This window comes from Corvus cornix, chromosome 4, assembly GCF_000738735.6.
Source record: "Corvus cornix cornix isolate S_Up_H32 chromosome 4, ASM73873v5, whole genome shotgun sequence".
NCBI lineage: Eukaryota > Metazoa > Chordata > Aves > Passeriformes > Corvidae > Corvus > Corvus cornix.
In genome coordinates, this window is record NC_046334.1 from 37,521,042 (window position 1) to 37,546,974 (window position 25,933).

General features: G+C 35.7%; 1 protein-coding gene across 1 annotated transcript in view; it reads right to left on the reverse strand.

Annotated features, from left to right (window-relative positions):
• Positions 1-9,098: 9,098 nt before the first annotated feature.
• Positions 9,099-25,933, reverse strand: part of VEGFC (vascular endothelial growth factor C) — a 71,002-nt gene continuing 54,167 nt past the window's right edge. Inside the window, exons 3-7 of the mRNA XM_039551521.1 lie at positions 24,377-24,567; positions 16,953-17,104; positions 14,642-14,751; positions 14,061-14,391; positions 9,099-9,620 (exon numbers count right to left, since the gene is read on the reverse strand). Coding sequence (XP_039407455.1) covers positions 9,506-9,620; positions 14,061-14,391; positions 14,642-14,751; positions 16,953-17,104; positions 24,377-24,567 — 899 coding nt within the window. The 3' untranslated portion in view covers positions 9,099-9,505. The remainder of the gene's footprint in view (positions 9,621-14,060; positions 14,392-14,641; positions 14,752-16,952; positions 17,105-24,376; positions 24,568-25,933) is intronic.

Here is a 25,933-nt window from a genome sequence, read left to right on the forward strand (position 1 = left end):
AAAATATGGGGTTTCCAGCTTTTTTTCTCACATCTGAAAACAGGTTAAACATTCATCACCTCAAATCATCCCAGCAGAATGTGATGTGTCAATGACCTGGTATCGCTGCTAAGCACTGTGAACACACAAGGGTGTTTCATTCTTTCATACCAAGCACTACACAAAAATGTGTTCTTGGTTTGCATGAGCATCTATAAACCCTTAAGGAAGTCGTTTCAAGAAGGCATCCTTTGTAACATGAGTGGGAGATACAGAGCTCACCGTGTGAGTTGGCCAAAACACCCCAAGTACGGCAGCTGCAGCCCTGAGTTCTGCAGGGGCTCGCAGCAGTTTGCTGCAGGGAGTGCAGGGGCCTGCAGGACTCAGGGGCAGGTTATCACAATCAGCCAAAGGGGAAGATGTGCTACTCTGCTCATGGCAAATTGGAACTTCTTGCCCTGACTTTAGCCCCAAGTCTTTGCCATGAAATTCCTGATAGTCTTGGAATGAATGCTTGACAGACTGTTCATGTATATAAATAATGTAGTATTTTGCCTTTCAGATCTCTGATTTTCCTGGATTGTTTGAAGGAAAAAAAAAATCAGGCTTTTATTACTGACATAAGTTGAATTACTACTGTCTTATTCACATCTTTAACAGATTTTAAACCATTGAAGTTCAAGTAAAGAGGCTTTTTTATCCAAAATGGTTTTCTTTTCTGAATTCTTTTCCACTTAGTGGTTGTACCCCACTACACATGAAGATGACAGCTTAGGAAATGGAAATGTATTGCTTTCATCGAGGTATATAAAGTATTAAATAAGCATTGTAAACTAAGAAATACTCCAAAATAATAAAGTGCACACCTGGAAAGGCAGCTGGAAACTCAAATATAAACAAGTTCTAACTGTGTCAATTTACTCTACAAATTAATGAAATCACAGCAAAAATACAAAAAGAGGTGGAGTTTCTTTGTACATTGAAGAACCATTGCATCTCACTTACCCAAAGCATGTCATATTCTACAGAAAAGAAGCATGACAAAAGTGAAAAATGGGAAATAGTCACAGGAACTAGATGGAAGGAAATTATTCCCATACTTGTCAAATTTCCAGAACTACTGGCTTATAGCAGGTGGTAACATCCAGGACAGTTCTGTCCCTTCTCTATCATCTAGTGTTCTGTTACAAGAACATAATAGCCAAACAAATAGTACTGGAATCGTGGTCAAGTTACCCACAGTAGTTTAGAACAACATTATGTTCTCCATTTCTGACTTGAATCTTACTTACTTATATCATACAAAGTATAATAACTTAAACAGAAGGAAGAAGACCTTTCATTTAAGTTTTGGGCATAAAGCTGTTTGAAATTTATGAATATCTACTGAGTTTTACTTCACGGATTAAATAGAGAAGTTATCAGTGTACATGCCTTGATAGAGTTTAGGGATATATACAGCATTCTAGGCATTTGCCAAAGTGCACCTTCAGGTTAGGGAAATTGCTTCGGAAATTGCTTCCTACAAATTGGGAGTAAATTAATGAGGAATTATTTTGGTGTAAGTTTAGGATTTAGGTATCAGTCACAGTGATTATATAATCAGTTGTGGATCTAATCCCTTGTATATTTTTCCTTTATGTATCCTTTCATCCTACTCTTTACAGATTCTTCAGTGAGAAGGAAATTTTAAGCACTGACTGGTGAGTATGCTTAAAGTTTAGCTGTGTTTTGGTGTGGCATTTCACTGTGTTGTAAACTCTTGTAGCAGGAACAATGCAATTTCATTTAAGCTGCCTGTTTCACAACTTCCCAAACCTTATATAAATGGTTTTGCTGTCAGTGGAAGTTGTTTCAAATGCTCTTAATCTTAATTAACACTTCATAAATGGTGAGATTTTCAGTTTTCTCTGTCTTATTTTTTCAGTCCTTTTTCCACGAGGCATGCTTTGAGCTTCACAGTGTTGTTGGCTCTCTGGGAGAGCTAACAAGAAATCTAGTAAATATCTGCTGCTTCATTTAGCATGAAAACAGGAACAAAACTTATGGATGATGTTTTCTTAAGCTAATGAGTTGTAACAGCTATAGTTATCTATCCGCGAAACCTGGAGTTTTCAGGTAAAATACTTCTGAGTATATGCATTTCTTCCCTTCTTCAGTAAACAATGATGTTAGAACAACCTGTAAAGAACAAGAGTGCTTGATGACATTTACCAGGCCTTGCTGCTCTGAAGACTGATCACAGTCTTACAGTGATGCCATTAATTATGAATAATACCATTTAAATCAGAAGAATCAGTGATGTCAGCAACAAGCCTCTTCCTGCAGATGTATGGTATTGCCTTGCCTTGAGCTAACCTCTTCTTGATAGCCTTCTCAGGGGTCAAGATTATTATGTATTTATTCAGTAATTAATTTATTTTTACTTTTTGGAGTATCGATTTTTCTTGCTGGGAGTCTGAGGAACCCCCTAATACAGATGTTCTTCATTCCAAGCTGGTCTTAGAAGCCGTCTGATGGGTAAGTCACAGAAGAAGCCAGAATCTGTCGGCGCTGGTGGCTGCAACTGCATTCCTGATTTTAAACCACTCAGAGAGAGGATGCTGGTTTAGGAATCCATGTGCACAGTTCTGCAGGACCCTGACTGGACATAGAGCAAATAAGTGAACTGGGGCTGTAGGCTGGGAAAGGTGAAGTTTTATTCACCCACTGGTTGTTTATCATTGTTAGAGTTACTAAAATAAAAATAGTTATTTTAGAACTGTTTTTCAAATTAACTTACAGTTAAAAATATAAGACATACTTCTTACAAGTTTCAAAGAACAATGACATAATAAAAGGAAATGTTAACTCCTAGATCTTTGAAGCATAAAGACTTATGATTATGAGAGCTGAATGCTTTTAAACTTAACACAGTAATGTACTAAATGAACAGATAAACTTCTACTACTTGGATTCTCTAAAGCATAACCTACTATTATTAATCTTTCAAAAGAATACTGATCTTTTATATATATATTTGCAGCAATATCAAACATCTCATTGCTGCACAGACTGTTCTTTGAAATAAATATGAGTGTGCTGCCAGACAGCTTTCTATTTTCCTCACAGATGACACCAATATGTATTTGAAAACTCACTCTCTTATTTTTGGAAATTACATTTGATAAAAGCTTTATCTCTACATAAAGCATATATTTGTTTTTTGTTCATAGTTTGGAAATGAAATTAAATGTTAGTACTAGCTCTTTCTCTAGTGGACGTAACTGACTTGACTTAGAGTCAGAAATATATTTCAATGTTTGTTTTTTTCAACTTAATTTTGCTTGAGTTTATTTTGAGCTAAGCTTCCAGGCAGTGTGTCTGCACATATGATTAGATTTTTTTTTTTTTCTGATAGCAATACAAGTCCAAAGTATTTTTGTGGTTCAGTTAGAGGTTATTTTCTGTATATTAAAATAAGTATCTCTTAAATGGTTTACAAAAACTGATTGGATTAGCTGAAACCAGTAGAATCTACCCTGATGGTAACCCATGGACTACATTGAGCCACAAGTGTTCTGTGACTTGGCAGCTCTCTACATCCAAATTACTGGACAGGGTGCAGGCTAGTGAAAAGTACATCCATAGGGTATAAGATTTGAGCTTACAAATAGTATCTGTCTTTAAAAATGGCATCATCCTTCTGGGAAGGATCCCCTAACCCCATTTTTTCTGTCTACACAGCACTGTAAAGCAGGTGGTGGGCATATCTGTGTTAAGGAAGAGCACAGACCTCAGAGTTTTTGTGGTATATATGAGAAGTCTCCTTACCTGCCCTTAAACCCAAGATTTTTTTCCCTCCCAGCATGAATGAGATGTGAACATAAACTCAATTACAAGGCTGAATTAAGTTCCAGAATGCTGCACTGGACTTCGAGGACTGGGTGAGTGCACTGTTAGACTGCAGGGGTAGCATGCAGAATACAGCAGAATTAAAGCTTGAATTTTTTTTACAGGAAGAGTGATATTATAAATTTTGGTTTTGTTTATAAATTGTCTTTTATGTTTCAAGTGGTATCTGCTAGGATGGTCAATGCATCTGATTTTTTTTTTACAAGTTTACTTAGGGGAGCTCTCAACTGTAATTATTTTTATTATTATTTGCTTGGACAGATTGGATTTGCGAACTTGGAATGTGAAGTTTCAGGCTTCTCTTTAACACTTGCTTTCACGTATGTGTAGTGAAGAATAACTCTAGGTAGCTAAAATGAGATTAATCCCCATGTTGGTCTGATTATTTAACGGAGAGAGAAGAAAGAGGTCTTAATGATAATAGAGAAAAAAGCAATGCTATTTTTAGTGAGAGATTGGATATAAAAGGGAAATAGAAGGTTAGAGTTAGCAGTGATATGTGAAAAAGGCTGACAAGGAAATACAGATATTCTTACGGGGAGACCGAGATATGGCCCAGAAATATAAGAGAAGTAATTTGAGAATGGGGGCAAAGGGGAAGAGTTCAGTGACCGCATACGTCTGATTATAACTGTAGAAAAGGGATAAAGAGTTTGCTGAAACTCAGCTGAAAGGTCAGTGTCTGTCAGGAATGGATATAATATCCTTACCCAGGAACAGGAGAAATACTTGAATCTAAAAGATGTTATTTTCATGACAGGGTTTTGCTGAGAAGAAAAGGGAATAAAATGGTGATACACAATTATTAGAGGTTTCTGCAGTTGTTTGCCAGAAGTAGAAACATTTGTACAAAAGAGCAAAGCACTGTGTTTTAGGATTTTATTAGTTTTCCTGGTATGTTCTATTCTTTGTAATTCAGTATATTCTCAAGCTGAAATAAAGTCCCCTGATTCATAGATTCAGACTATAGGTAAAATATAATTTTTAAATGATAAATTACTGAAATTTTAGAACTTGTGATTGCAAAATTGGTGATCTCCTAATGCTTTCTACTGTCCACATTCCATTACAACATTTGGACAAGAAAGTATAGATAAAATGAATCCAGATATGTGTTCTATAAAAAGGTTTTCATCTCTCCAGAGCTTTTAAGACCTCTACTATATTGCGGAGTCTTAAACCTGTATTTAAGTGGCCTAATTTTTTCAGTTCTTATTAGCAATTGATATGAATTACTTAAAAAAATTAAATACCTGGTTCATTTCATCTTATTATTTCATTACTCAATTAGAAGGTTGTTCTGTGTTCTTTCCCATTAGTTTTATCTGCAATGCAAAATGAAAAGAGAGAACAAAAAGAAGCTATTAAATAAATTATCAACTATTGTTTTCATTTTTTCAAGGAAGGAAAATTCTTATAATATAAAGAATTATTACTATATAATATTTTCTAAATAAAAAAATTCTGAAAATTCTGAATTGACCACTTTTAAACTTTTCTACCTGACAGCAACCTTTTGTACCTCCAAATAATACAAAATCCATTCTATTTTTAAATCACAGTATTTTAAGAATATATCCTTAAATTAAATATATAATAAATAATATTTAAAAGAATATAGTCTATTCTTCAGGCTAATCTGTTGATGAGCTTACTGACTGCATAAATTATTCCATTCCTGTCTTTTGGCATGGATGTGATTGCTGGTTATGCTTCAAAAAAATAGGAGATATGTTAAAATTCAAGGGCATCTGGAGTTGTAACTGAGATCTAAAGACTGAAAATGAGCATACTGAAAGCAATCCTAATGCTAAGCCTTTCAAGATGATACAGTACATATGTAAGATTTCACGCTGGTCTTTCAAATAGAGCTGAGAGAACTGATTTACTATCAACTTGTTCAGCATGAATTAAACAACCCTGTCAGCTGACCAACAGCGCTCATACTGTAAATAGCATGTCCCTCTGGTAGTGCAGGTAAAGAGGGCTTACTCTGCATAATTTATGGTCTCCCTAGAGAGTATTTAAAGAGTACAGAAACTGCTGTAAATTCCTGATGAAATGCAAGCATAAATCTGTTTACTATTAAATGTGATTTAGTGCAGTTACATGCACTCTCCCTCTCCCAACCACCTTGTAATTTTTGCACAAGGTACAGGGATTTTAGACAAATAACAATAAAAGCTTTTTATTTGGACTTAGTGCAGAATAACTCACATATAGAATTATCATCTATCTTTTCAAATCTCTTTTATTTTTATATTTTTTAAAGAACATTAAGATTTGAAGTGAAGATGAAAATTTCGAGATCATTATCAAATATCTCTTCAAAACTGACAATGATGTAGACCTATAAGCTTCTTTATGCAATAGATGCAAGAAGGACCTACTCTACAGATTATTTCATGACAGTATGGAGATAAAGGGAATCCATTATATCACATAGAATCTGTAGAGTCTATATCCAGTACTAATGATAATAATTCTGATGTCTGTGCTCTTGTTTGTTATCGCAGGGGGTCTGATGCTGGCCAGCACCGGTGTGCGGCGACATTCCTAGAGAGAGTGTCCTGCAAAGAATAACTCTTCCAGGGGTGGTGGCAGGCCTCCCTGGGCAGCAGGTGATTCCAGCAAGTGTAGCAACTTCTCAGCTACAAGTGATTCCAGCTCCTGTGATTCAGCTCTTTGTGAAACCACCCAAGGTGGACTCGGGGATAGAGAGACAGGAGCCTCATCTGGCTGTTCCACAGAGGCAGCTTTTATTGTCCAGCAGCCCCTGTGAAGGGGAGGCCAGGGACAAAGGCCCCTTGATCAGGGACAGAAATGGGCTTTTTATGGGAAAGGCAGGGAGTGGGGTAGAAACCTATTAGCCAACTGGGTCCAGGCTATTACCATATAGAAACAAGGCACGCTGGGGGTGGTTCACTTTGTCACCATGACCCAGAGGAAGGTTGCTTATCTCTGGAAAAAGTCTTTTTGTCCTCAGACCTCTCTCCTCCAAGGGAGTGCAGAGGGCTCTTGTGCCGAGGGCTCCCAGCCCTCCACAGTTTATAATGCATTTTTATAGCTCTATTCTCATGGAATGTAGAACTGGAGAGCCTGATTATCAGAAAATGCTACCAACTGCTTGTATGTATTATTCTATGCATATTTTCAACATAATTTTGAGAATGGTTAACTAGTCACTTTGCTCAGACATAAACCTGATTTGTGGCTACTTTTACAAGTCAGGAATTTGCTCTCTATAAATCTAAGTTTTACTTAGAGATTAGCATAATTTATGCCCAAAAGTCTCAATGCTTGGAAAGTTAAGAAACAGAAAAAGCATGCATTCAAGAAAGTAAGTCTTATTAAATGCTGATGTTTGTGATAAAGTTGAAGCTTCTTGTTCATTGGTCTCATTTTCGAGCTTCCTGTCTGCCCTTCCCTATTCAGATGGGTTTTACCATCTTGGAGTGTGGTATGCTCATTCGGTAGAAATGCAAGTAGCCACAGTGGGTTTATTAGCTGTTTTCATGAATCCTTTAAAAAAATTTAGACATGTGATCATTGCTCAGTTTAATAAGGTTTGGGTTTTTTAATTTGCATAGTATTTTAACATGCACTTTTTATAATCTACATGGAATTATTTGATGGAAAGTAGGTTTTCTTCTGCCTTCACTCATGCCCTCCTCCTTTGTAACCACAAGTATATTTTTTATCTGTTAGATACCTGCTTACTTAGGCTCTGTTCCTGGTACCAGATTTGGTTTGTCTTCTCTTCACTGACTCTCTTCTGTATTGGGCTGGGATAGAAATTTAAAATCTTCACCTACAGTTCCTTTAAGCAGTTAAATTACAGAAGAGGATGTTTGGATTTTTTTGAATGCTGAATTAAGTTTGATCATTAGCCTCTTGCTATTATGTTGACATTGCCAATTTAGACACTGATGACTTGCATGACTGGACATAATTTGCATGACATAATGCCACTGGATGGGAAGTGTGAGTTGTTATAGTTGTGCATCAATGTTAAACTGTTGTCCAAATGTCTACCTACATTTGATTGCTGAAGCAATATAGTAATAAAGACATTGTTCAGTATTTGCATACCTAAACTTTACCCTGTTATCCTATTTGGATAATAAATATCTGGCCTCTTGGAAGAACACTGAGCATAGCAGGCATACAGTGGAAAGTGTGAAGTCTCAAAGTATCTCTCCTCCTGTTAGACTGCATCAACTCATGATGGGGATGGAGTAATCAACAGGAATTTTCACTCAGTTTTAGGAACTATGAAATACAAAAAATCTAGAAAAGCAACCCCTCCTGGCAAACTTTCTATGATATTTCATTAATAACTCTTTAAAGAACAGCTGCTTAGATCCAGCACTGATGTCTACAATTATTTTTACAGATCTGACCATCCCTGTCACAAAAATCTTGCTTTGCAGCTTTGCTTGTTCCACTTCTGCACCCAATAAAGTTTCCGTAAGTAAAGAAATTCCTTCCAACTTCTGATACATTTTAATTTTGAATAGATTGCTCTTCCCATCCAAGTTAAAAATCTTACCTTTTTTTAAAATTGTAGGTGTTTGATCTCACATTTTCTGAAAGAGACTTTTTTAATGTAGAGACTGTGTCAATCCACAGCAGACTGATCCTTTCATGTCCCCATTGGAATACATACTTTTTCCCCTTCAAAATATATTTGCATCTGTATACATTGATGAAGAGATCTGATTGACTCAGTTAAGCTCATCAAAGCATTTTGAATGATTTAACTGTAAAATTTATAACGTAGCCTATAACACTAAATAAAAAGCAGTGTTGGAATTTCCACTTTCATACCAATAACCTTGAATAGACATTATTTTATACTTTTCCTTGGGAGTGCTGCTAAGAAATAAAATAGGAGATGAATATATTGGAATGTGAGTAGTTGCTACTGTGCTTTAAACATAGTCCTTATACTTGGGCAATGTACAGAATCTCCAATGTTCCCACTGTCATTAATTATACCTTCTTTGCTACTGTCATTCTAGAGCCAGAAATACCACTGGCTCACAAAACCCTCAGTACAACTCTATTCCAAATGGAAAACACAACAGGTATGAGAAAATGTCTGCAGTCTTCCCTCATAAAAGTGCTTTCTCCTTATTGCCTTTTTCCCCTGTTAAGAACCCTGAAAATAGAGTTGAATCTGAGTTCCTTTTTAGGCAGATGATTAAACATTCTCACCATTATATAATACAATTTCCATTTTATTTTAAACATACTTTGCATGATATAAAAATATTGATCACAGTGAGCTTTAACAATTGTTACTGCTATAAACAGAAATGCTGCACGATGGTTTTAGTGGAAATAAATTATATAGTCATTATCTCTTAAAAAAAAAAAATCACAAGAAGGAGAACCTAGGCTGTTTGGTCATTGACAGAAAATAAGTCCTTATTGAGTTCTTTACAAAACATGAACCACAGTTGTTTTCTACATTTGCTTTCCACATCTTGAGAAAAGCACAAGTCTGTCTCTGAAAGCCCCACAGGGTCTCTGGTGAACATTTAATTCCAAATATTATCAAAGTTTCTGTTGTTCTTTTGTTCTAATGGAAAAATGTACACCAACATAGCAAGTAGTGCTCTCTTCACTAATTCATAAGTGGTCTTTTCCAATATGTAGGTACACAGCGGCACACTTCTTCACTGAAGTAAAATCCAGCATCGCAGCGTTTCGTTCGCACTGTACATGGAGGTCTGTAACAACTAAAGAAAGGAAAACAAAAAGTGGACATTAATATAACACAATCATTTATATTTACCTGGGGCAGAAATCCGTGTGCCTTCACTTTGCCATTTCTCAATGGGATATTTAATTCCTACAAGTATATATGTTTTAACTTTTTATGTTCTTGCAACAATTTTAGTCAGACTAATCTTCACAAAATACAATGAAATAATAATTAATTATACTGAAGAGAAATTATTCTATTGCAATGGATACACATGGATCTTTTTTACCACACTGTTGGTTACAGCCACATTCTAATCTTGAGTAATATGTTTTTAAATTTTGTTTTGAAAATAGGATATATTTCTGTACTCAAATTGGCTTGTTATAACCTACTGCATGCTGCAAATTGGAGGTGGTAATCTAGAATTAGGTGTTAATCAAATCTATCATCCTCCTACCCAGGACTGTTTCTCACCTTACTGGTTACTGCAATAAGCCTGAGAGAGGTTTGTCTACATATGTTACACTGTGACTCTGGTCTTGAAAATGAGAACATACTTCCTTTCAAGTTGCAAATTCCCACAGCCAGTCTCTGAGGCCAGTGGGAATATATTTACATTCATATTGCATCTGCGTGCATTCTGAAGAAAAATCAGAGCCTATTTATCATGTTTCTGATAAAACTTAATGGAAAAAGGACAGAATTAGTGCCTACCTGATTAAAATAAGTTTTGCAGAAATACAGCATTGAACCACAAATCACATCTACCTATGCAGCACCAGAATTTTTCTTCACCAATTCCTTGACTGAAAAATACAACTTATACAAAGATAATATCTCTGGTTGTCCCTGAACCCTTCCTTTTCCTATTTAATTTTTCTATTAAAACAAGGACTTGACCCAAAATAACCTTACAATAACAATGCTAAATACTTTCTGGTGTATAATGGAGACAAAGTACAAGTCTGGGATTTTTTTCAGACACTGGCAAGGAGTCAAAAGACAAAAGTGTATGTCTTAAATTTCACCATAGTTATACTTAAAACTTGTATAATGTGCACTTAAATAATGTGCACCTGTTTTTGAAACACTGATATTATGGTCTGTTACGATAACTGTTACTAACATATATACAGCACGCTAAATTGCACAATGTCACTCTCCTCCGCCCTAGGTAATTCTTATTTCAGGCTTGTGGCTACTCTTACTGTTGATTCAAATAAGTTAGTATGTAGTGTGCTTGTTTTGGATACTAAGTTACTACTTTGCAATAATTTATGATATGAGGTCTGCACTACAGTTACACTAATTCACACCATCTAGTTCAGCCAATGAATCTGGCTATGAGGAAAGCAACAAGGAATGAGGAAGACTGCAAATGTGACATTTATTAACTAGTGTCACATCTTGTTCAGTGTTTTCAATGTCATTTATCATTGATTAGTTCACCACTGTGATCTCTGTAATTAAGGGAGTAACATTATTTTGTGCCACTTAATAGATATTTGAAATCAGTGTAGCAGCTCATGGGAATCTCTCAAAGTCCTACTTGTCTTTTCCCCCTAAAGTTTGGACACGGTGGTAAAAGGCAACAAAAAGGTTTGTGAGTGAATAGGCAACCAGCAGTAGGTCTGTTCTGGGCAAAAGGTACTCCACAGAGATTCAGTGGATGAAACACTGAACTCACCTTTTTGCTGTCTCTGCCATGAAAGTTCAGACCATTTCAGGTACTGAATGACAGTAAAATGAAATAAGAAGAAAAAGATGCAAAGCTAAACTCTTCCACACACCTATGACTGTACACAACGAAAAGCAGTCGTGTAAACACTAAGCATGAGGAGCTCACTTTGTTTAGGATTCATGCCTCCTTGTGAACTTCAACTTGCAGCTGAGATTGCTATGCAGCACCTCTCCCACGTGAGTTTGTGTCCAGCAGCAGTCAAGCTCAGGTTACTTCAGTCTTATCCTAATTTGGGACATTTCAAAAGAGCAAGAAAGTCCCTCTCCTCCTCTTAAGTGCTTAGCAGATGAAGTTCCTAGTAATCTGGCCCAGCCAAAACTGGCCAAAATAAATTTTAGAGCTGGTAGCACAGGGTGAATAGCAGCACTCATTGTAACTACATAAACGTGGTTTCCTTAGGAAACTGCTGAACAATAGACAAGGTCTTTCAAAAGATTTGGTCTGAATGCTGTTTATGGAGTGTTTTCATGTGACAGAGATCTGTTTCAATGAGCATAATCTGAGCACGCCGGAGCTCAGACAGATGTTCTCTCACTAGTCCTAGTGCTGGGCAAATCAGAAGCAACTTTCTCATTATGGTCAATAATTGTGATTTTTTTGCTGCAGAATGCCCATGTAGTCACTGTGGGCAGCCTAGCAAGGCCACAGATGAAACAAGTCTTGGGCTGATAAACAGCATAAATCACCTGAAAAGCCAGTATCCTGAGGGTTTTTTTTTTTCCATCCCATCTTCTGCTTTGTAAATGATTATTACTTTCATCTGAAGCAGGGTGTAACACTAGAGGTAGAGGCATTTTAGGTACAGTGCATAAAGATATTAGTGCTTCAAAACCAGAAGCTACAAGGATTACTTGTCTCTACAAGGAGCTGTCTAGGACATGACAACAGGATTATGTTCATGTCTAGGGCTCACACATCTAGCACAAAGCTAGGCAGAGTTGTTTTATAAATTTATTTATGTTTTATAAATTTATAAAATTCATATATTTATTATATAAATTCAATTGTATAATTGATGCTGTTATAAACCAGCAAGAGATCTTTCAGAGATAAAAAGGGTGTTGCAGGGATTTTTTCCTTTTAGAGACAGCTTGTGCTGGACAGAGACAAAATGTGAGAAACCTACTCTAAGTCTTTTCTTAAGGAGAAGAGGTTGCTCCCTCTGTTTTCCTTGGCAGTGCTAAAATCTACAGGACTATTTGTTCCAGAGGTATAAAGGTTTTCCCCACACAAAATCAAAAGAAAAACAGCTCAGAAAAGAGAAAAAGGTAGAAGCACCCTATATCATACTGTCCTTGGAAGTGAGAAAGTGATTCAAACTTTTTACTGTATTCAACCACAACAGAGAAAGGCTGAACTCAATTTCCTCCTTCAAATACTGAGTCTTTAAATCAACAGAGACATTGAAATCAACACTGGATATTTATTATGACATTTCTTAACTTCTCCAGTTGTGCATGTTCTTTTAAAATGTATGTGGTTTATATTTGTAGCACTGCTGGAAGTGACACCTATAGTGTAAAGGCTTTGTAAAATGTAGAGCTTATGTAACCAGGCTGGTTTCTTTTCCTCTGCAAACATAAAATTGAAATGATGTGAGTTGAATTATAGAGAAAAATTAGTTTCTGATGTTTCTAACAGCTCTTCTATTTCACTTCAAAGGCCATATATTGGAAAACAAGTAATGCCAGTCATCTTTTCCCCCATTTCAAAGACTTCAGTGGAAATGTCACTACTTATATGTGACATTTTTTCATTATAAAGATGAAATGATGTCTATATATCTAGAAATATATTTATCCCAAATAATTACATGTTAAATTAAATAAGTGTTATTTTTGATAAAGCATCAGGTTACTACAGACATTTAAATGTCCTAATTTGCTATTTTCCATTTGCAGTGCATGAATTGTTGTCATTCATGTAATAGAAATAATTCCCCTATAGTAGAAATAAGTGATCCTTCTTCTCCAAATGGCATTGCTTAAGTATTTTTTAAATTAATTTAATTAATGAATTTAAGAAATTTACAAGAGAATTTTACAGGAAAGCTTTCCTCACATAATATACAAAGCAGAAATAATGCTAGTTGTTTCTCAGAACCTAAAGTCATTCACATTTATGTATATAGACTGCTAATGCTATGGGTGTAGCAGTCATGGAAAGAAAAGGCCCTATGATATATAAAGAAACTGCAGACTTTTCTTCCTAAGTTTTATTTTAAATGGTGATCTGGGAAGTCTGTTTTATAGTTATACATGTCTACTTTTCACAAAAATCACCCAGAGCTAGGTGACTCCAAAATTTAGGAAGTGGAAATGAATGATGTTATCTCCAGAATTACACCCTGAAATCTAATTAGGAATATTTGAGTTATTTCAATATTTGAGTTACTTGAATTGCAATATTCAGTTCATGGGGAAAAACAGAGTAGGATTTTAAATACCATAAGATATAGGGAGATTGAACTTAGGGTTCATTTTCACCAAAAGGAAATAAGTCCCATGAAGTAGTAGTAAGAGTACTAAAAACTAAACATGGTTTAAATACTTATTACGCCTAGTAGCTTCCTCTTAGAGATTATCGACGTCACAGAAGATAAAACTGAACTGAAGACAGACTTACTGTTTACTTAAGACTGTTACAAAGCAATTCAACAAGACAGCTAATGTCACAACCCAAAATTTTATGCCTTGAACACACTAAAAGAAATTAGAACTGAGGTTTTACCTGCATGTCTGGTGATGGAACCTTTTTCCTTTCAAGAAGCATTTATTGGGAGATTCTATACATTCACAGACGCATTTTGCAGGATTTAGTGGCTGATGTCTAGGACAGCTCTTTTTACATACACATTGGCACTTTTCTTCATCAAATTCCTTGTTGGGCCCACAGGAAGCAGGGATAAGTTTGTTTTTGCACGTGCACTGACATGATGATCTGTCCAATTCTTTGTGAGGTCCACAGCTTGAGGGCCGCACGCCTCCTTTGCAGACACATTGACAGGTTTCTTCATCCAGCTCTTTATTTGGTCCACAAATATGGAATCCTTCAGATGTGTCTACAAAAGCAGCAGAGAAATCACACTATTACCAGAATTTTGTGTCTACTCTCACACCTATTTTTATGGGAAGAAATGAGCAAATCCATACCTTTTACGGTGTTTCAAAAACAAGCATATGTAAAAAGACAGGCAACAACCAGTAGTAGTATTGATACAGAAAAAGACACAAATAATTGCTACTACTTCTTTGTCTTTAGGTGAATCTAAACATAGAACTACACTAAATCCTTTAAGAAAAAGTGCTTACCAGAATCTCCAAGGTGAGAAGAGAAACCAAAATCATGCTGTGACAAACATCTGCAAATTTGATTATTCCAAATATGATTTTTTGGACAGGTCTTGTTTGCCACATGACACCTGTGAAATTAAAAAATGCTGTTGATTTACTACCATAAGAACTCAAGGAGAAAAAAAATAAATCAATTCTAGCTGTTGATTGCTTTAGTTTCTCTCCATTGCAAATATCTTTCTAAGAATGTCAGTTCATTCATAATCTTTTTTTTTATTCCTGTCAAATCTGTTACTAAAGGTTCTCCCCACTACAGAGATTTTCAACCATTTATTGAAGAAACTTTCTCACATTTCAAGTTTCAGCTCTAACTTCTAGAAACTTCTATTTGTACTTTGCTAATGTAGTTTGGAAACAGCCCTAGAACATAAGCCTCAGGTAGAAAACAGGAGTATAAAACATTTTTGCATGCCAAATACTGCATGTAACGCATCATTTTATGTGTTAAGTACAAAAATGTTTTCAAACTTAGGATATCAAAAGACAGCAGATAAATTTTATAATGAATGCTGTAGACAAAACTTAAAAAAAAAAATCAGTTTATCAGATTCCATTCCAGTTTATGTGAAATTTATGTGCCATTAGCTGACACTTTCTCATTAGTCACTCAGATTCTGGTGAGCTTTCTTGAACCTAAAGATTTGAACTTTAGCAGCGCTGCCTTTAAAAATAAAGGCAATAAACAAGTTAACACTTTAGTCCTCTTTTTCTGCTACAGTTTGTAGCCAAGGTAGTGGAAACCAAAGAAAGCAAAAAAATCCAAAGGCAGCAGCTGTTGCCTTTTTAAAGAATGAGTGAACTGAGCTATCTGGTGAATCACTGATAGAATATTTATGTGTATTATCTCATCTTCATCTCTTGCAATTTCTTTATCACCACAGCTGACATTACATCTTTGAACAAGTCAAGCCTAACTTCTTGTATCCGGGCTGTGTCATTTATTCATCGTTTCTGTAGTATTTCTAAAATCCTACTAATCTGTTAAGACAACACCTACATTACTCATTTGATGCACTTTTCATTCCCCTGAGCACCATTACTCACACATTCAAAAATGCAGGTGCTGGGACATTCTTCCATGATCATCATTCAAGTACACTCCTCCCCTTCAGCACACTAAATCACTCTGCTTGTACAGACTGCTGTAGTTTAACATCACCCTGCTTCCCCTCATGTTTTATCAAACTTGTGTTTCCTGATTTCATTCCACTAATGGTCTCACTCTTGCTGCCTCACTTGGCATATGTTTCCTTTAGCCTGCCTCCTGATTCTATTTGAGAAATAGTATGGATAATTTACAGACATATTATTGTGTTCTGTTAAAAAAACCCAAACCAACCAAGTCAAGCTACACAACAACAAACCAAAGCCTCCTGCTTGTTTTATTGTACAAAGCCATAGATTCTGAACTTAAAGACAGTATGTAACAGTAGAGGAGACCTTTATATATTCTGATCTATTACTGTGTTGTCTTACCTTTGTTGAAGCATGATTCCTTAGTCACAGGAGAAATAGCGACCTGTGAATGCTGGTTCAAGTGTGGTGTCTGTACTCTCACCTCCCTCAACTACAGGTAGCTGTTTCCTGGCTAGAATAAACTCTTGCCCTGGTCATTACAACAGCTCTTAGTCTAGAAATACTGAGAAGCTAGAGAGAGCCAACATCCTCTGATTTTATTATTAACTCTTGGGTTTTTATTGACTCTTTATAATCTGTTAATTATGTAATTAAACTAATTATCAATAGATTTACTTCCAAGCCACTGTTTATGATCCATGCTTTGACAAACAAATTAAATCAGTTGAACTCAAATAGAATATAATCTATGTGTCAGAAAACATCCAGACTTAAACTGAATGAAACCACTGAGGAAAATGCTTAACACCTCAGAGAAATTTGCTCTATTCACTCACCTTATTAAAAATGTCAACAATTAATTCCAGTCCAGCTTCTAGTTATTGATTCTTCCTTAAAGCAACTGTTAGTCTATTATGTATTTTTGACCTCCTAAATATTTATACATCAAGAAAATCCCACACACATTGTTCTTCAGTTTTAAATCATCTCACTTCAGTTTATCTAATGGGTAAAAAGGTAATTTAGTAACATTCTCTTTGTGTAAAATAATGGCAGCTCCCTTGCAGAATGCGTTCTGCTACTGCTATGTATAGATCACCTATCCTAACTGTGCAACCTTCCCAGCAGTATTTTAAATCTGATTATATAGGCTTGCTCATAACGTGAAAGGAAAGACAAGCCTTATACTTACTGAGTTTGTGCTGCTGGCAAGGAACGTCTTATGATAGAGTGGACTTGTCTGTAAACATCCAGCTTGGACATGCACCGGCAGGACGTGTGGTTGGCAAAACTGACTGTGACGGGCTTGGGGCCGTGAGACAGAGGCACCGTGATCTCAAACAGCTACAAAAGGCAAAGCAAGAATCTTCTTACAAAGATCACTAATGGTCCAACTAAGCAAAATATAAGGACATATGAAAAACCTATCACGAGTTTAAGTTCAGATTTTTTGTTTTGGATTCTTGTTCCAGCTGCAAAACAAGTAGCACTTCTTAAAATTTTGGTCTTGAGTCATTAATATGATAAGGCCACAAGTCCATGTCTAGTTTGAAGTTTGGTACTGTCCTGGGGTAACCGAAAAAATTAATGCCTAATTGCCACCAGGCATATCTACTGAGTTTTCACTAAGTTCAACACAGTCTTCTGGAAAGAGACTTTCTAATCAACTTTTTGATTATACTTACAATCCCTTTTGCCTTTTACACCAATGTGGCTCCATTTCCCTGATGTATTATAAAATTCCCTTTAAATTAATCACAAAATGCCGAGATGCCTCTGGCAAGAAGAGCAATAATCATAACACAGAGGTTTCATTTTTGTACTGATATATGACAATAGCTTTATGTACTTATTTCTTTTAAAAATATCCATCTATTTGAAGGCCATCATAAATTATAATGCACAAGCTAGGAAATTGGAGAGGAGGAAGGTGGTGTTGTAGATAAAGACAAAAAGGACTGTGTTTATGAAAATAGCTTTAATTTCTGCATACAGTATATACTTAAGACAAATACATGCTTGAGTTCTTTGAATATGTTTTTTACTACTTATCTTTAATCAGAGGACAAAACTCACCTACATATGCAAGACTTTTTTTTTTTTTTTTTTAAACAAGTTGTACTTTTCTGCACTGCTGTTGAGACCTCTGACAACCTGGACAGCCAGAAACCTACAAATGGACAAGCTTTTACTATCTTAAATACCTGCTTAGAAAGCTGATTCTTAGAAGATATATATGAATTGATGGACAGAACAAAGAGTATGAACTTAATTACAATATTACACATGTAAAGAAAATCCTGTTTTTCTGTTCTCTCACGACAGTATGAACTTGCTTTTCTGAAGCTGAAACAAAAACCCACTGCAGCAAGAACTGATAAATCTCAGAAAATAGAATAAGCATGAGTCTTTGAATGAGCCTAACTGCAGCTGGAAAACAAGTGCATATTCTTTGTCTATTCTTGCAGTAGGCCAGTTTGCTATGCTGCAAAGCATAGCAGACTCCAGACCACTGAAGATGGCAGCATAGGACTATTGCTACATTTCCAAACCACCTAAAAGAGGTAGGTCCCTGCCCAACTGTCCTGTTCAGCTTCAGGAGATCACTGAGGGAAATTTCACAAAAACAGCTGAGATGGATCAATCACGGGTGGAAGTGATGGTGAACATGAATTAATCTTAATTTACATTTATCCTTCCATTAAAACTGTGAAAGGTTTGGAGACAAATATTGCTAACAACTATTCCCATCAACACTTCAGTGGTACGATGAGAAAAAGGTCTAGTTAAACAATGTAAAGGTAGTTTCCTTGACCTCCTTGAATTACCTTCAGTTGTTCAAATAAATTCTCTTAATAATAATGTATTTTACATCACCTGAGAGTTGCTATTGTTGATACATAAAGTCAAAAAAACTAAGCCAACTATTGTATTTTTATCTATATACATTATATCTATAACTCAACTATTTGTATTAGAGATTATATTATACATAGTGTTATATTCCTAGTCCCCACTCTTGTAAAGTACTTAAGACAAGACATGAACTAACATTTTGAAAAAGAATAGAAAACAGACCCATCTTCATTAATGGAAGTGCTGGAATTTAAATACTGGTGTTGGAATTATTGATTTGTTCTTCCTTCACTTTTGCCAGCACATGTTGTTGGGATACTATATGAATATTTATTCCTCTCTTCCAATAACGAAAATATATAAAGAGGTTTCACAAGAGGTTTCAAATTATTGAAAAGTAGTCTGTTACAGAAAAGGTATTTAGTGCTGCGAATAGTTCAGTTTAAATTATCTCTATCAGTTGAAAATAAGACTCATCCTAAAGAAAATCTATATTCTGCTCTCAGATGTGATAGCAGCATCTCTAAATTCAATGAAGCTATTTAAGTGTAAACTCTTAACACGCAACAGTTGTGTTTGAATCGTCATCTAAAGAAAACATTTCAGATTAGGTAAAACCTGACCATAAACAATGCTTTATGGTTTTGATAACATCTACAATTTTTTTTTGCTCACCTTCCTCATCCAACAGAACAATAAACTCAACATCTGCTTTCACTATGGGGCATGTTTGGCAACATTTAACAGCCAAATGTCAGTACCTAGAAAGGATATGTCTGTGAAAAATGCCTCATAACCAGTACGAGGTTGGTTCTCAATTCTTTTTCTGGCAACATTCTGGCTACTATGGCTACTGTTGCTGGTACCCACATGGCCCAAATGGGTAACACTTCCTGGAGACCAAATGGCTTATATTTCTGTTTGATCCCTCATTCTCTAAAAGATTGGTTTTACTGCATTCTTAGAAGCCCAAATCTTCTCTTCCTTTCCAACTTTAAATTATAATAAAAACCAGACTAATTCACTCTACAGGCAAAAGGGAAAAGCCATTTCCTTCACGTACCAATGCCTAAAGACAGACATCCAGTCCCAAAGACTACAAAGAATGAGCTTCAGTCCCCAGAAGAACATAAGATCTGATAGCAGTAGGGATTAGAGCAGTTTTTCAAAGTGTAGAGCTTTTATTGTTCTGAAAAATGCTATTATAATAAATGAAACAGCAAATTAAAATACATTAAATGAGTATTACTCCAGTCAGAGGCAAATAAAAAAATAAATTCAACTTGCTGTTCTGTACCTTTCTGCCACCAACACTGCATTGTCAGGAAAACAGTGGAAAGCAACAACAGAAGCAATAAGTGATTGTATAACTAAAGAGTATTATATATAAGAAAAAACAAAAAAACCCCATACAAAATCACAAAGCTCTGTCCTCCTCCAGAGAAGCTGCTAACTGTAAACATAAATCAGTAACACACTGTTACTGATCAGAGTGCAACACATACTAACAGAAGCTCTGTGTAGATGAAGAACAGTTGAAAGCCATAAATAAATAATGCATTGAATAAGAATTCAACACCTTCCATTCAGCCAGTCTAAGGCTGTTTTGCCATAGAAAGCCAGATGGCAGGTCTTCCAGTCTTTCTCACCCTTTCTAGGATTTCTCTTTCAAGTACTGTCCACAACCTACAACTTAGTATGTTTTTAAACTTTAAAAAAAAAAAAAAAAAAAAAAAAAAAAAAAATCTGACAGAACATGGGAATCTCTGAATGTGTTGACAAAAAGCACTATCAGAACTCCTGAAAATGCAATTTTCCATATATTCCTTCTCACTGATCCTTAGAATCATAGAATTGTTTGGGTTGGAAAGGACCTTAGAGATCATTTAAGTAGAACCCCTCTGCCACAGGCAGGGACACCTTTCCCTAGACCAGGTCACTTTAAGCCCCAAAAGGCATGTAATTTAGATCCGTGGCATTGATAGCTTCTTCTTTATACTAGAAGGACCTCATGCCATACTTTCCAGAAAACTGCAGATTTTTATACAGAGGATTTATTTGCTTCAGTGGCTAAATTAATTTATTCAGCACTGTCACCATATGTGCCAGTATCCATTGTATCAGCACACATAAAATTATTATTATGCTCACTGACTTCTGAAATATATCAAAACTGTTGTTACGTGGGAAGGCCATCATTCTAGATACTTTTCAAATGCAGGATTTATGTATGTTTTTTTCCCAAGATTTACATTAACTACACTATGTTCTTCTGATGGACTGTGGTTTATTTTGGCATGTTTCCCTTAAATTGATTGAGTCTAAGTTTCCATCACTTGTGATCTTTGCACTTTAGAAAGTGCCAGTAAGGCCAGCCAAATATAACCAGTGTAACAGAGTACAGTGTGTCTAGAGAGGTTTTTAAGCTAAGGACATGAGACTGATTTTAAAACTAAACATCCTATATTGAAAAGAATGAAAATAAACTATTTGAGAAATGGAACATCATCATTATTTTACTATCTAACTTTCAAAGCTTGCGTGGGATATAACAACAGGTATTTGATATAATAAATTCATATTTATTTAATCTGCTTGTGTTCCTTTTTCTATTTTTTTCTATTTTAATCCCTTTCTTTTCCCAGAAATATTAACAAAAAACATTTGGAACTTATGTATCTCCCACTATTAATAGTACCTACTATATCACTACAATAATCAGTCTAACAGAAAAATGCATGGGAAAAGGTAGAAATGGTAATGTTCAAAACAACTGAATATTCTTGTGGCATATCTCTGAATTGTGAAAAAGAACACCATGCACATCCCAAACTGGGCAAATTTCAAGCTGTTAACTTATTTCCTGTGAGAAAATCTCCTCTAAATCTAATTTTGATCTGCTTGGATAGATGTTTTCCCTTGAGGGACTGTAACTGTAACTGTGAAACAAGATGATTTAGGACCTTTACAACAAATGATCTGAAAGAAGCCAAAAAAATGTCCTTTCTGACAGCCAAGAGGGAGAATGGGATGAGAGCTCTTTGACATCTGCTTTCTACTTCCCTTCAACCTATAAGCAAGTGGCTATAGGTGGGGCATAAAAAAGTGCTGCTCAGGGACAGGCTAGAGCAGCACCAGGTGGTTCCATAATCTTTGTAACCACTGTTGAATTATTTGTGCCATGGAAACAGAGAACAGCTGTTTAATAACGAATTAGAGAAAAAACCCAACACAACCACACCACAAAACAAAAAGCCAACCAGCCACATTTCCCACAGATCCTCACTAGACAAGTCACCACCTACAGACTTGGCTACTGCACTCAGGAGAAGATCTACTGCAGTTTGTGAATTAGCCTAGGGAGTCTTCAAAGTCATAGACCTTGTACTGTATCTTAATTAAGAAGTTGTCTCAGATCTCTGGTTGTATAAACATCCCTTAGCAACTACAAAAACAGGTTTTGGGGAAAAAATTGTATTAAAAACAAAGCAGAATACTTTTCTACTTTTCTCTCAATAAAGTTTAGTACCTAGAAAGGATGAACACAGCCTGAACTAGAGAACTATTGACCTCACTCTGGACCACCACTGCGTTCCACAAAGCAATCTGGGAACATCTGACCTGGTCCCTCCTCCTAGAAATCAATGATTTCCCCCTATAAAAATAATTTCTGTGCTGAGTTCTTTTATTTTTAATTAATTTTGATGAAAGCTGATATCAGCTTTCTTTATATTTTAATGTCTGGAACCAATGCTAGAGCTTGCCCTCACAGTAAGAACTCCAGCTGAAAAATTAGTTTCCCATTAAGCACTTTTTCTGCAGGGTGAACAGTATGAAGTTATCTTACAGAGTTTATCCACAAAAAATAAAGCTAAAAATTGGTGAATTATGAAAAAAACCTATTTGTTCTCATTTCCTTCAGAAAATAAAGAAACTGTGGTGAAAATAGATGTGTAGGGTACCTAAATGCCACAGAAGGTCTTGAATCCAATACTTTTTTTCTTCCTAATTCTCATTTGATATGGGGTATACTGTGGTCACATAATTTTAAAAAATTTGAGATAGTGACAGATGAAGAGATATAGCTATAAGTCTGTTCCTTTATTAAGGGTTTTTTAAAACTGCATTCTGTCAAGGACCAGATAAAACTGGAAAGCAGAAGCAAGACAAAACTCAGAGATAAAATTGCTTGCTTTTACAGAATAAGTAAGAAAATAAAGCAGTGTCATTGCTTCCTTTTTCCTTTTAAGAAGACCTTTAAGATTTTCCTTTTCAGAGTCTCTCAAATCTTTAACTACTCTTACGTCATATCATCACCAATAACACCAAGAACTCCAAAAGGAAACTCAGTGCTAAACATTTTCTACTGGGTAAAAAAATTACTTCACCCAATGGATGTGAACACTAAGATGAAAAGAAAGATATGATTTACTCCAAACTGACATAGCACTCAAAAACTAGGAAATCTGTGTTACATGGAACAATTCTCTCTGTGACTAGACAATCCTTTATTTCGGTAAGCTAAGCTTTACCAATACATGTAAAAAAAAAAAAGTTTTATTTCTTGGGTTTTAAAATGAAAATGATATTTGCATCTTTCAAGCAACTGGAGTTGAGACAATGGTTTCACCTAATAATGAGAAAAACAATAGGGCTTTAACAAAGTCAGTGTCGTACTTGTCCTCATTTAAGCTATTTGAGTTACATTACCCCTGTGCTGTGTGTTTGTCTACCACTAGACTAAATTTAGTTTTGAAAACTCTTGGAAGGATATACCATTTCGGATAGACAGATCTGTTGAGAAATGAGGGCAGAATTCTAAATGCACTCTAAAAATTAGTGGGTTTTGCTGTTTTCTTTACATTCCCTTTTCCTAATTCCCCCCTAAAAAGGCTCAGAGCACTAAGAAGTTTTATGATAAAGGAGTGACATTTCTAAGGGCTACAATTTTATAACTGGCTATGCAGTTTTGGTCTTCATTATAAATATGTACTGCATCTTCAGCTAGATGCATCCTGTTGAAAAAGGAAGCAAAATTTACACTAAAAAGTGAAAAAGCCCCCAATGAAAAAAAAAAAAATCCCCTACCAAATACTATAATAGGAAAATACCCTAGGAAATTCTTGTAAGTATGACTATTTTTACAGGATTTTTGAGGGAAATGTTGAAAGACAGTTGTGAGAATTCCTGTATCTTCTTAGAATAATGCAGCATATCCTTCTTTGAAGGCAGCTCACAGGCTCAATGCATGATCTCTGCACACTCCTACCTGATCACTAGCCCTGGACTTGAAGAAGATGCATTACAACAAAACAAATGGTTACATAATGCTAATATCTCTTAATATAGTAAAATGCAGTTCCTAAAAGACTTTATTTAAAACATGCAACTTCCTGCACATGTCCTACAGCAGTCTACACCAATAAGATTACAGGCTACTTTTCCATAAAGTACTTGCCTCATACAGGCATATGGTAGATGAAAAAAAAAGAGAGGGAATTAAGTTTCATGGATAATGTCAAAACTGAGAATGGGACATAATAATGACCCATTTTTCTTCCCTAAAAAATAAAATTATTCTGGGGGAAAGAGTGCTAAATACATTTTTTCCAGGCAGTAGTCTCTTCATCTGTTTTACCCATGTATTCTGGAATCAACTATTTCCTTTGTCACAGTAGCAATAAGAAGGTTTAAAATATGCATGAACACAAATGTATTTGCAAGGAGGATGTTAACTGTAATAAAAGAGTGAGAACTTACTGTCTTGCTGATGTAATTTGTGCTGATATTCATACACTGAAGTCCTTCACTATTGCAGCAACCTCCACATCTGTAGATTGATACACATGGGGGTTTAAAGAAGGTGTTTGTAGTTGCTCCAAACTCTTTTCCCACATCCACACACACTTCACGTGGCATGCACTGAGTTTTTCTCCATTCAGTATCAATACCTGCCAAGTTACAGGGAATTTCATATGTTATAAAGTAACTGTTTAAAACCAAAACTGTCCTGCAGTAATTTAGGATTCCTTTTTAAACTTCAAAACCAGAATATGAACTGCTAGAGTCACACCCTTCAGTCAGTGAAATACACATCTCTCTATGTTACCTTCTAGCTGAATTTTCTTCTTCATAGGGACATGACATACTGTTATGGAGCAGAGGAAAAGTCACAGTGGAGCTAAAATGGAACCTAACAGGCAGGGGGAGACCTCAGAGTACAGAATCATAGCCTGGCTTGTGTTGGAAAGGACCTTTAAAGTTCACCTGTCATCTAGTCCAACCCCCTTGTAATGAGCAAGGACATCTTCAACCAGATCAGGCTGCTCAGAGCCCCATTCAAACTTGAAGGACCTTGAATGTTTCCAGGGATGGAGCATCTGCCACCTTACTGGGCAACCTGTTCCAGTAGTTCACCATGCTTATAGTAAAAAATTTCTTCCTTTTATCTGTTGTGAATCTATTTTCTTTAGTTTAAAATTATTACCTTTCTCCTTTGCCTGGGGCAAGTCTTATCGTGAGTAAAGTCTGCACTTTAGTACTGCACACCTCTGCAAAGTTATTTTAACCAGCCCTACAAAGTACTTCACTTGGATGTGATATATTAGAAATGTTAGATTTTATACACTTACTGTGAAATTCATTTGAATACATGTTAAGTTTGTTAACTAGAAGGGTATAATTTAACAGAAAAGATTACTACTTAGCAATTATGTACAGCATGTTATTTAATCTGATGGATGATTTTTGTGCCCAGATTATCCACATAAATTGGGCCAAAGACTTTGTATCATGTTATACAGCCTCTTACCAAATATAATATTGAGCTAAACAGCCCTGGGACTTGTGGCTGTACAGGTCCCTTTATTCCCTTTTGGCACTAGAATTTGGTAGGCTATTCAACAAAAATGGAAATCCTGCCCTATGTGTACTTTGAAGTCTCCATTAAGGTACACAATTTCCAATATCATGTCAAAAAATACACCTCCTGCTATAAATCCTGCATTTCTCTGCCTACAAGAATTTGCTTAAATTGTAAGCTAATATATTTTTGCCCAAGTTATCTGAAACACTGAAAGGTATTCAAACACATTGGTTTGAAAGCTGTTTTGCTTGTTTTATCATAACTCCATTACAACTATCCTCTTGTAACAGGAAAAAGTTACAAGTGGATTATTTGGCATTACAGAGCCATAATTCGTAAGAGAAGAAAGCATTACCAGCCATGATGCAATTGCAGAAAATGAGAAGAAACAGTTCAATGAGTCCAACTATTAGCATCCTCTTTTCTTTCTGCAAAATTGTTACAGCCTCTAC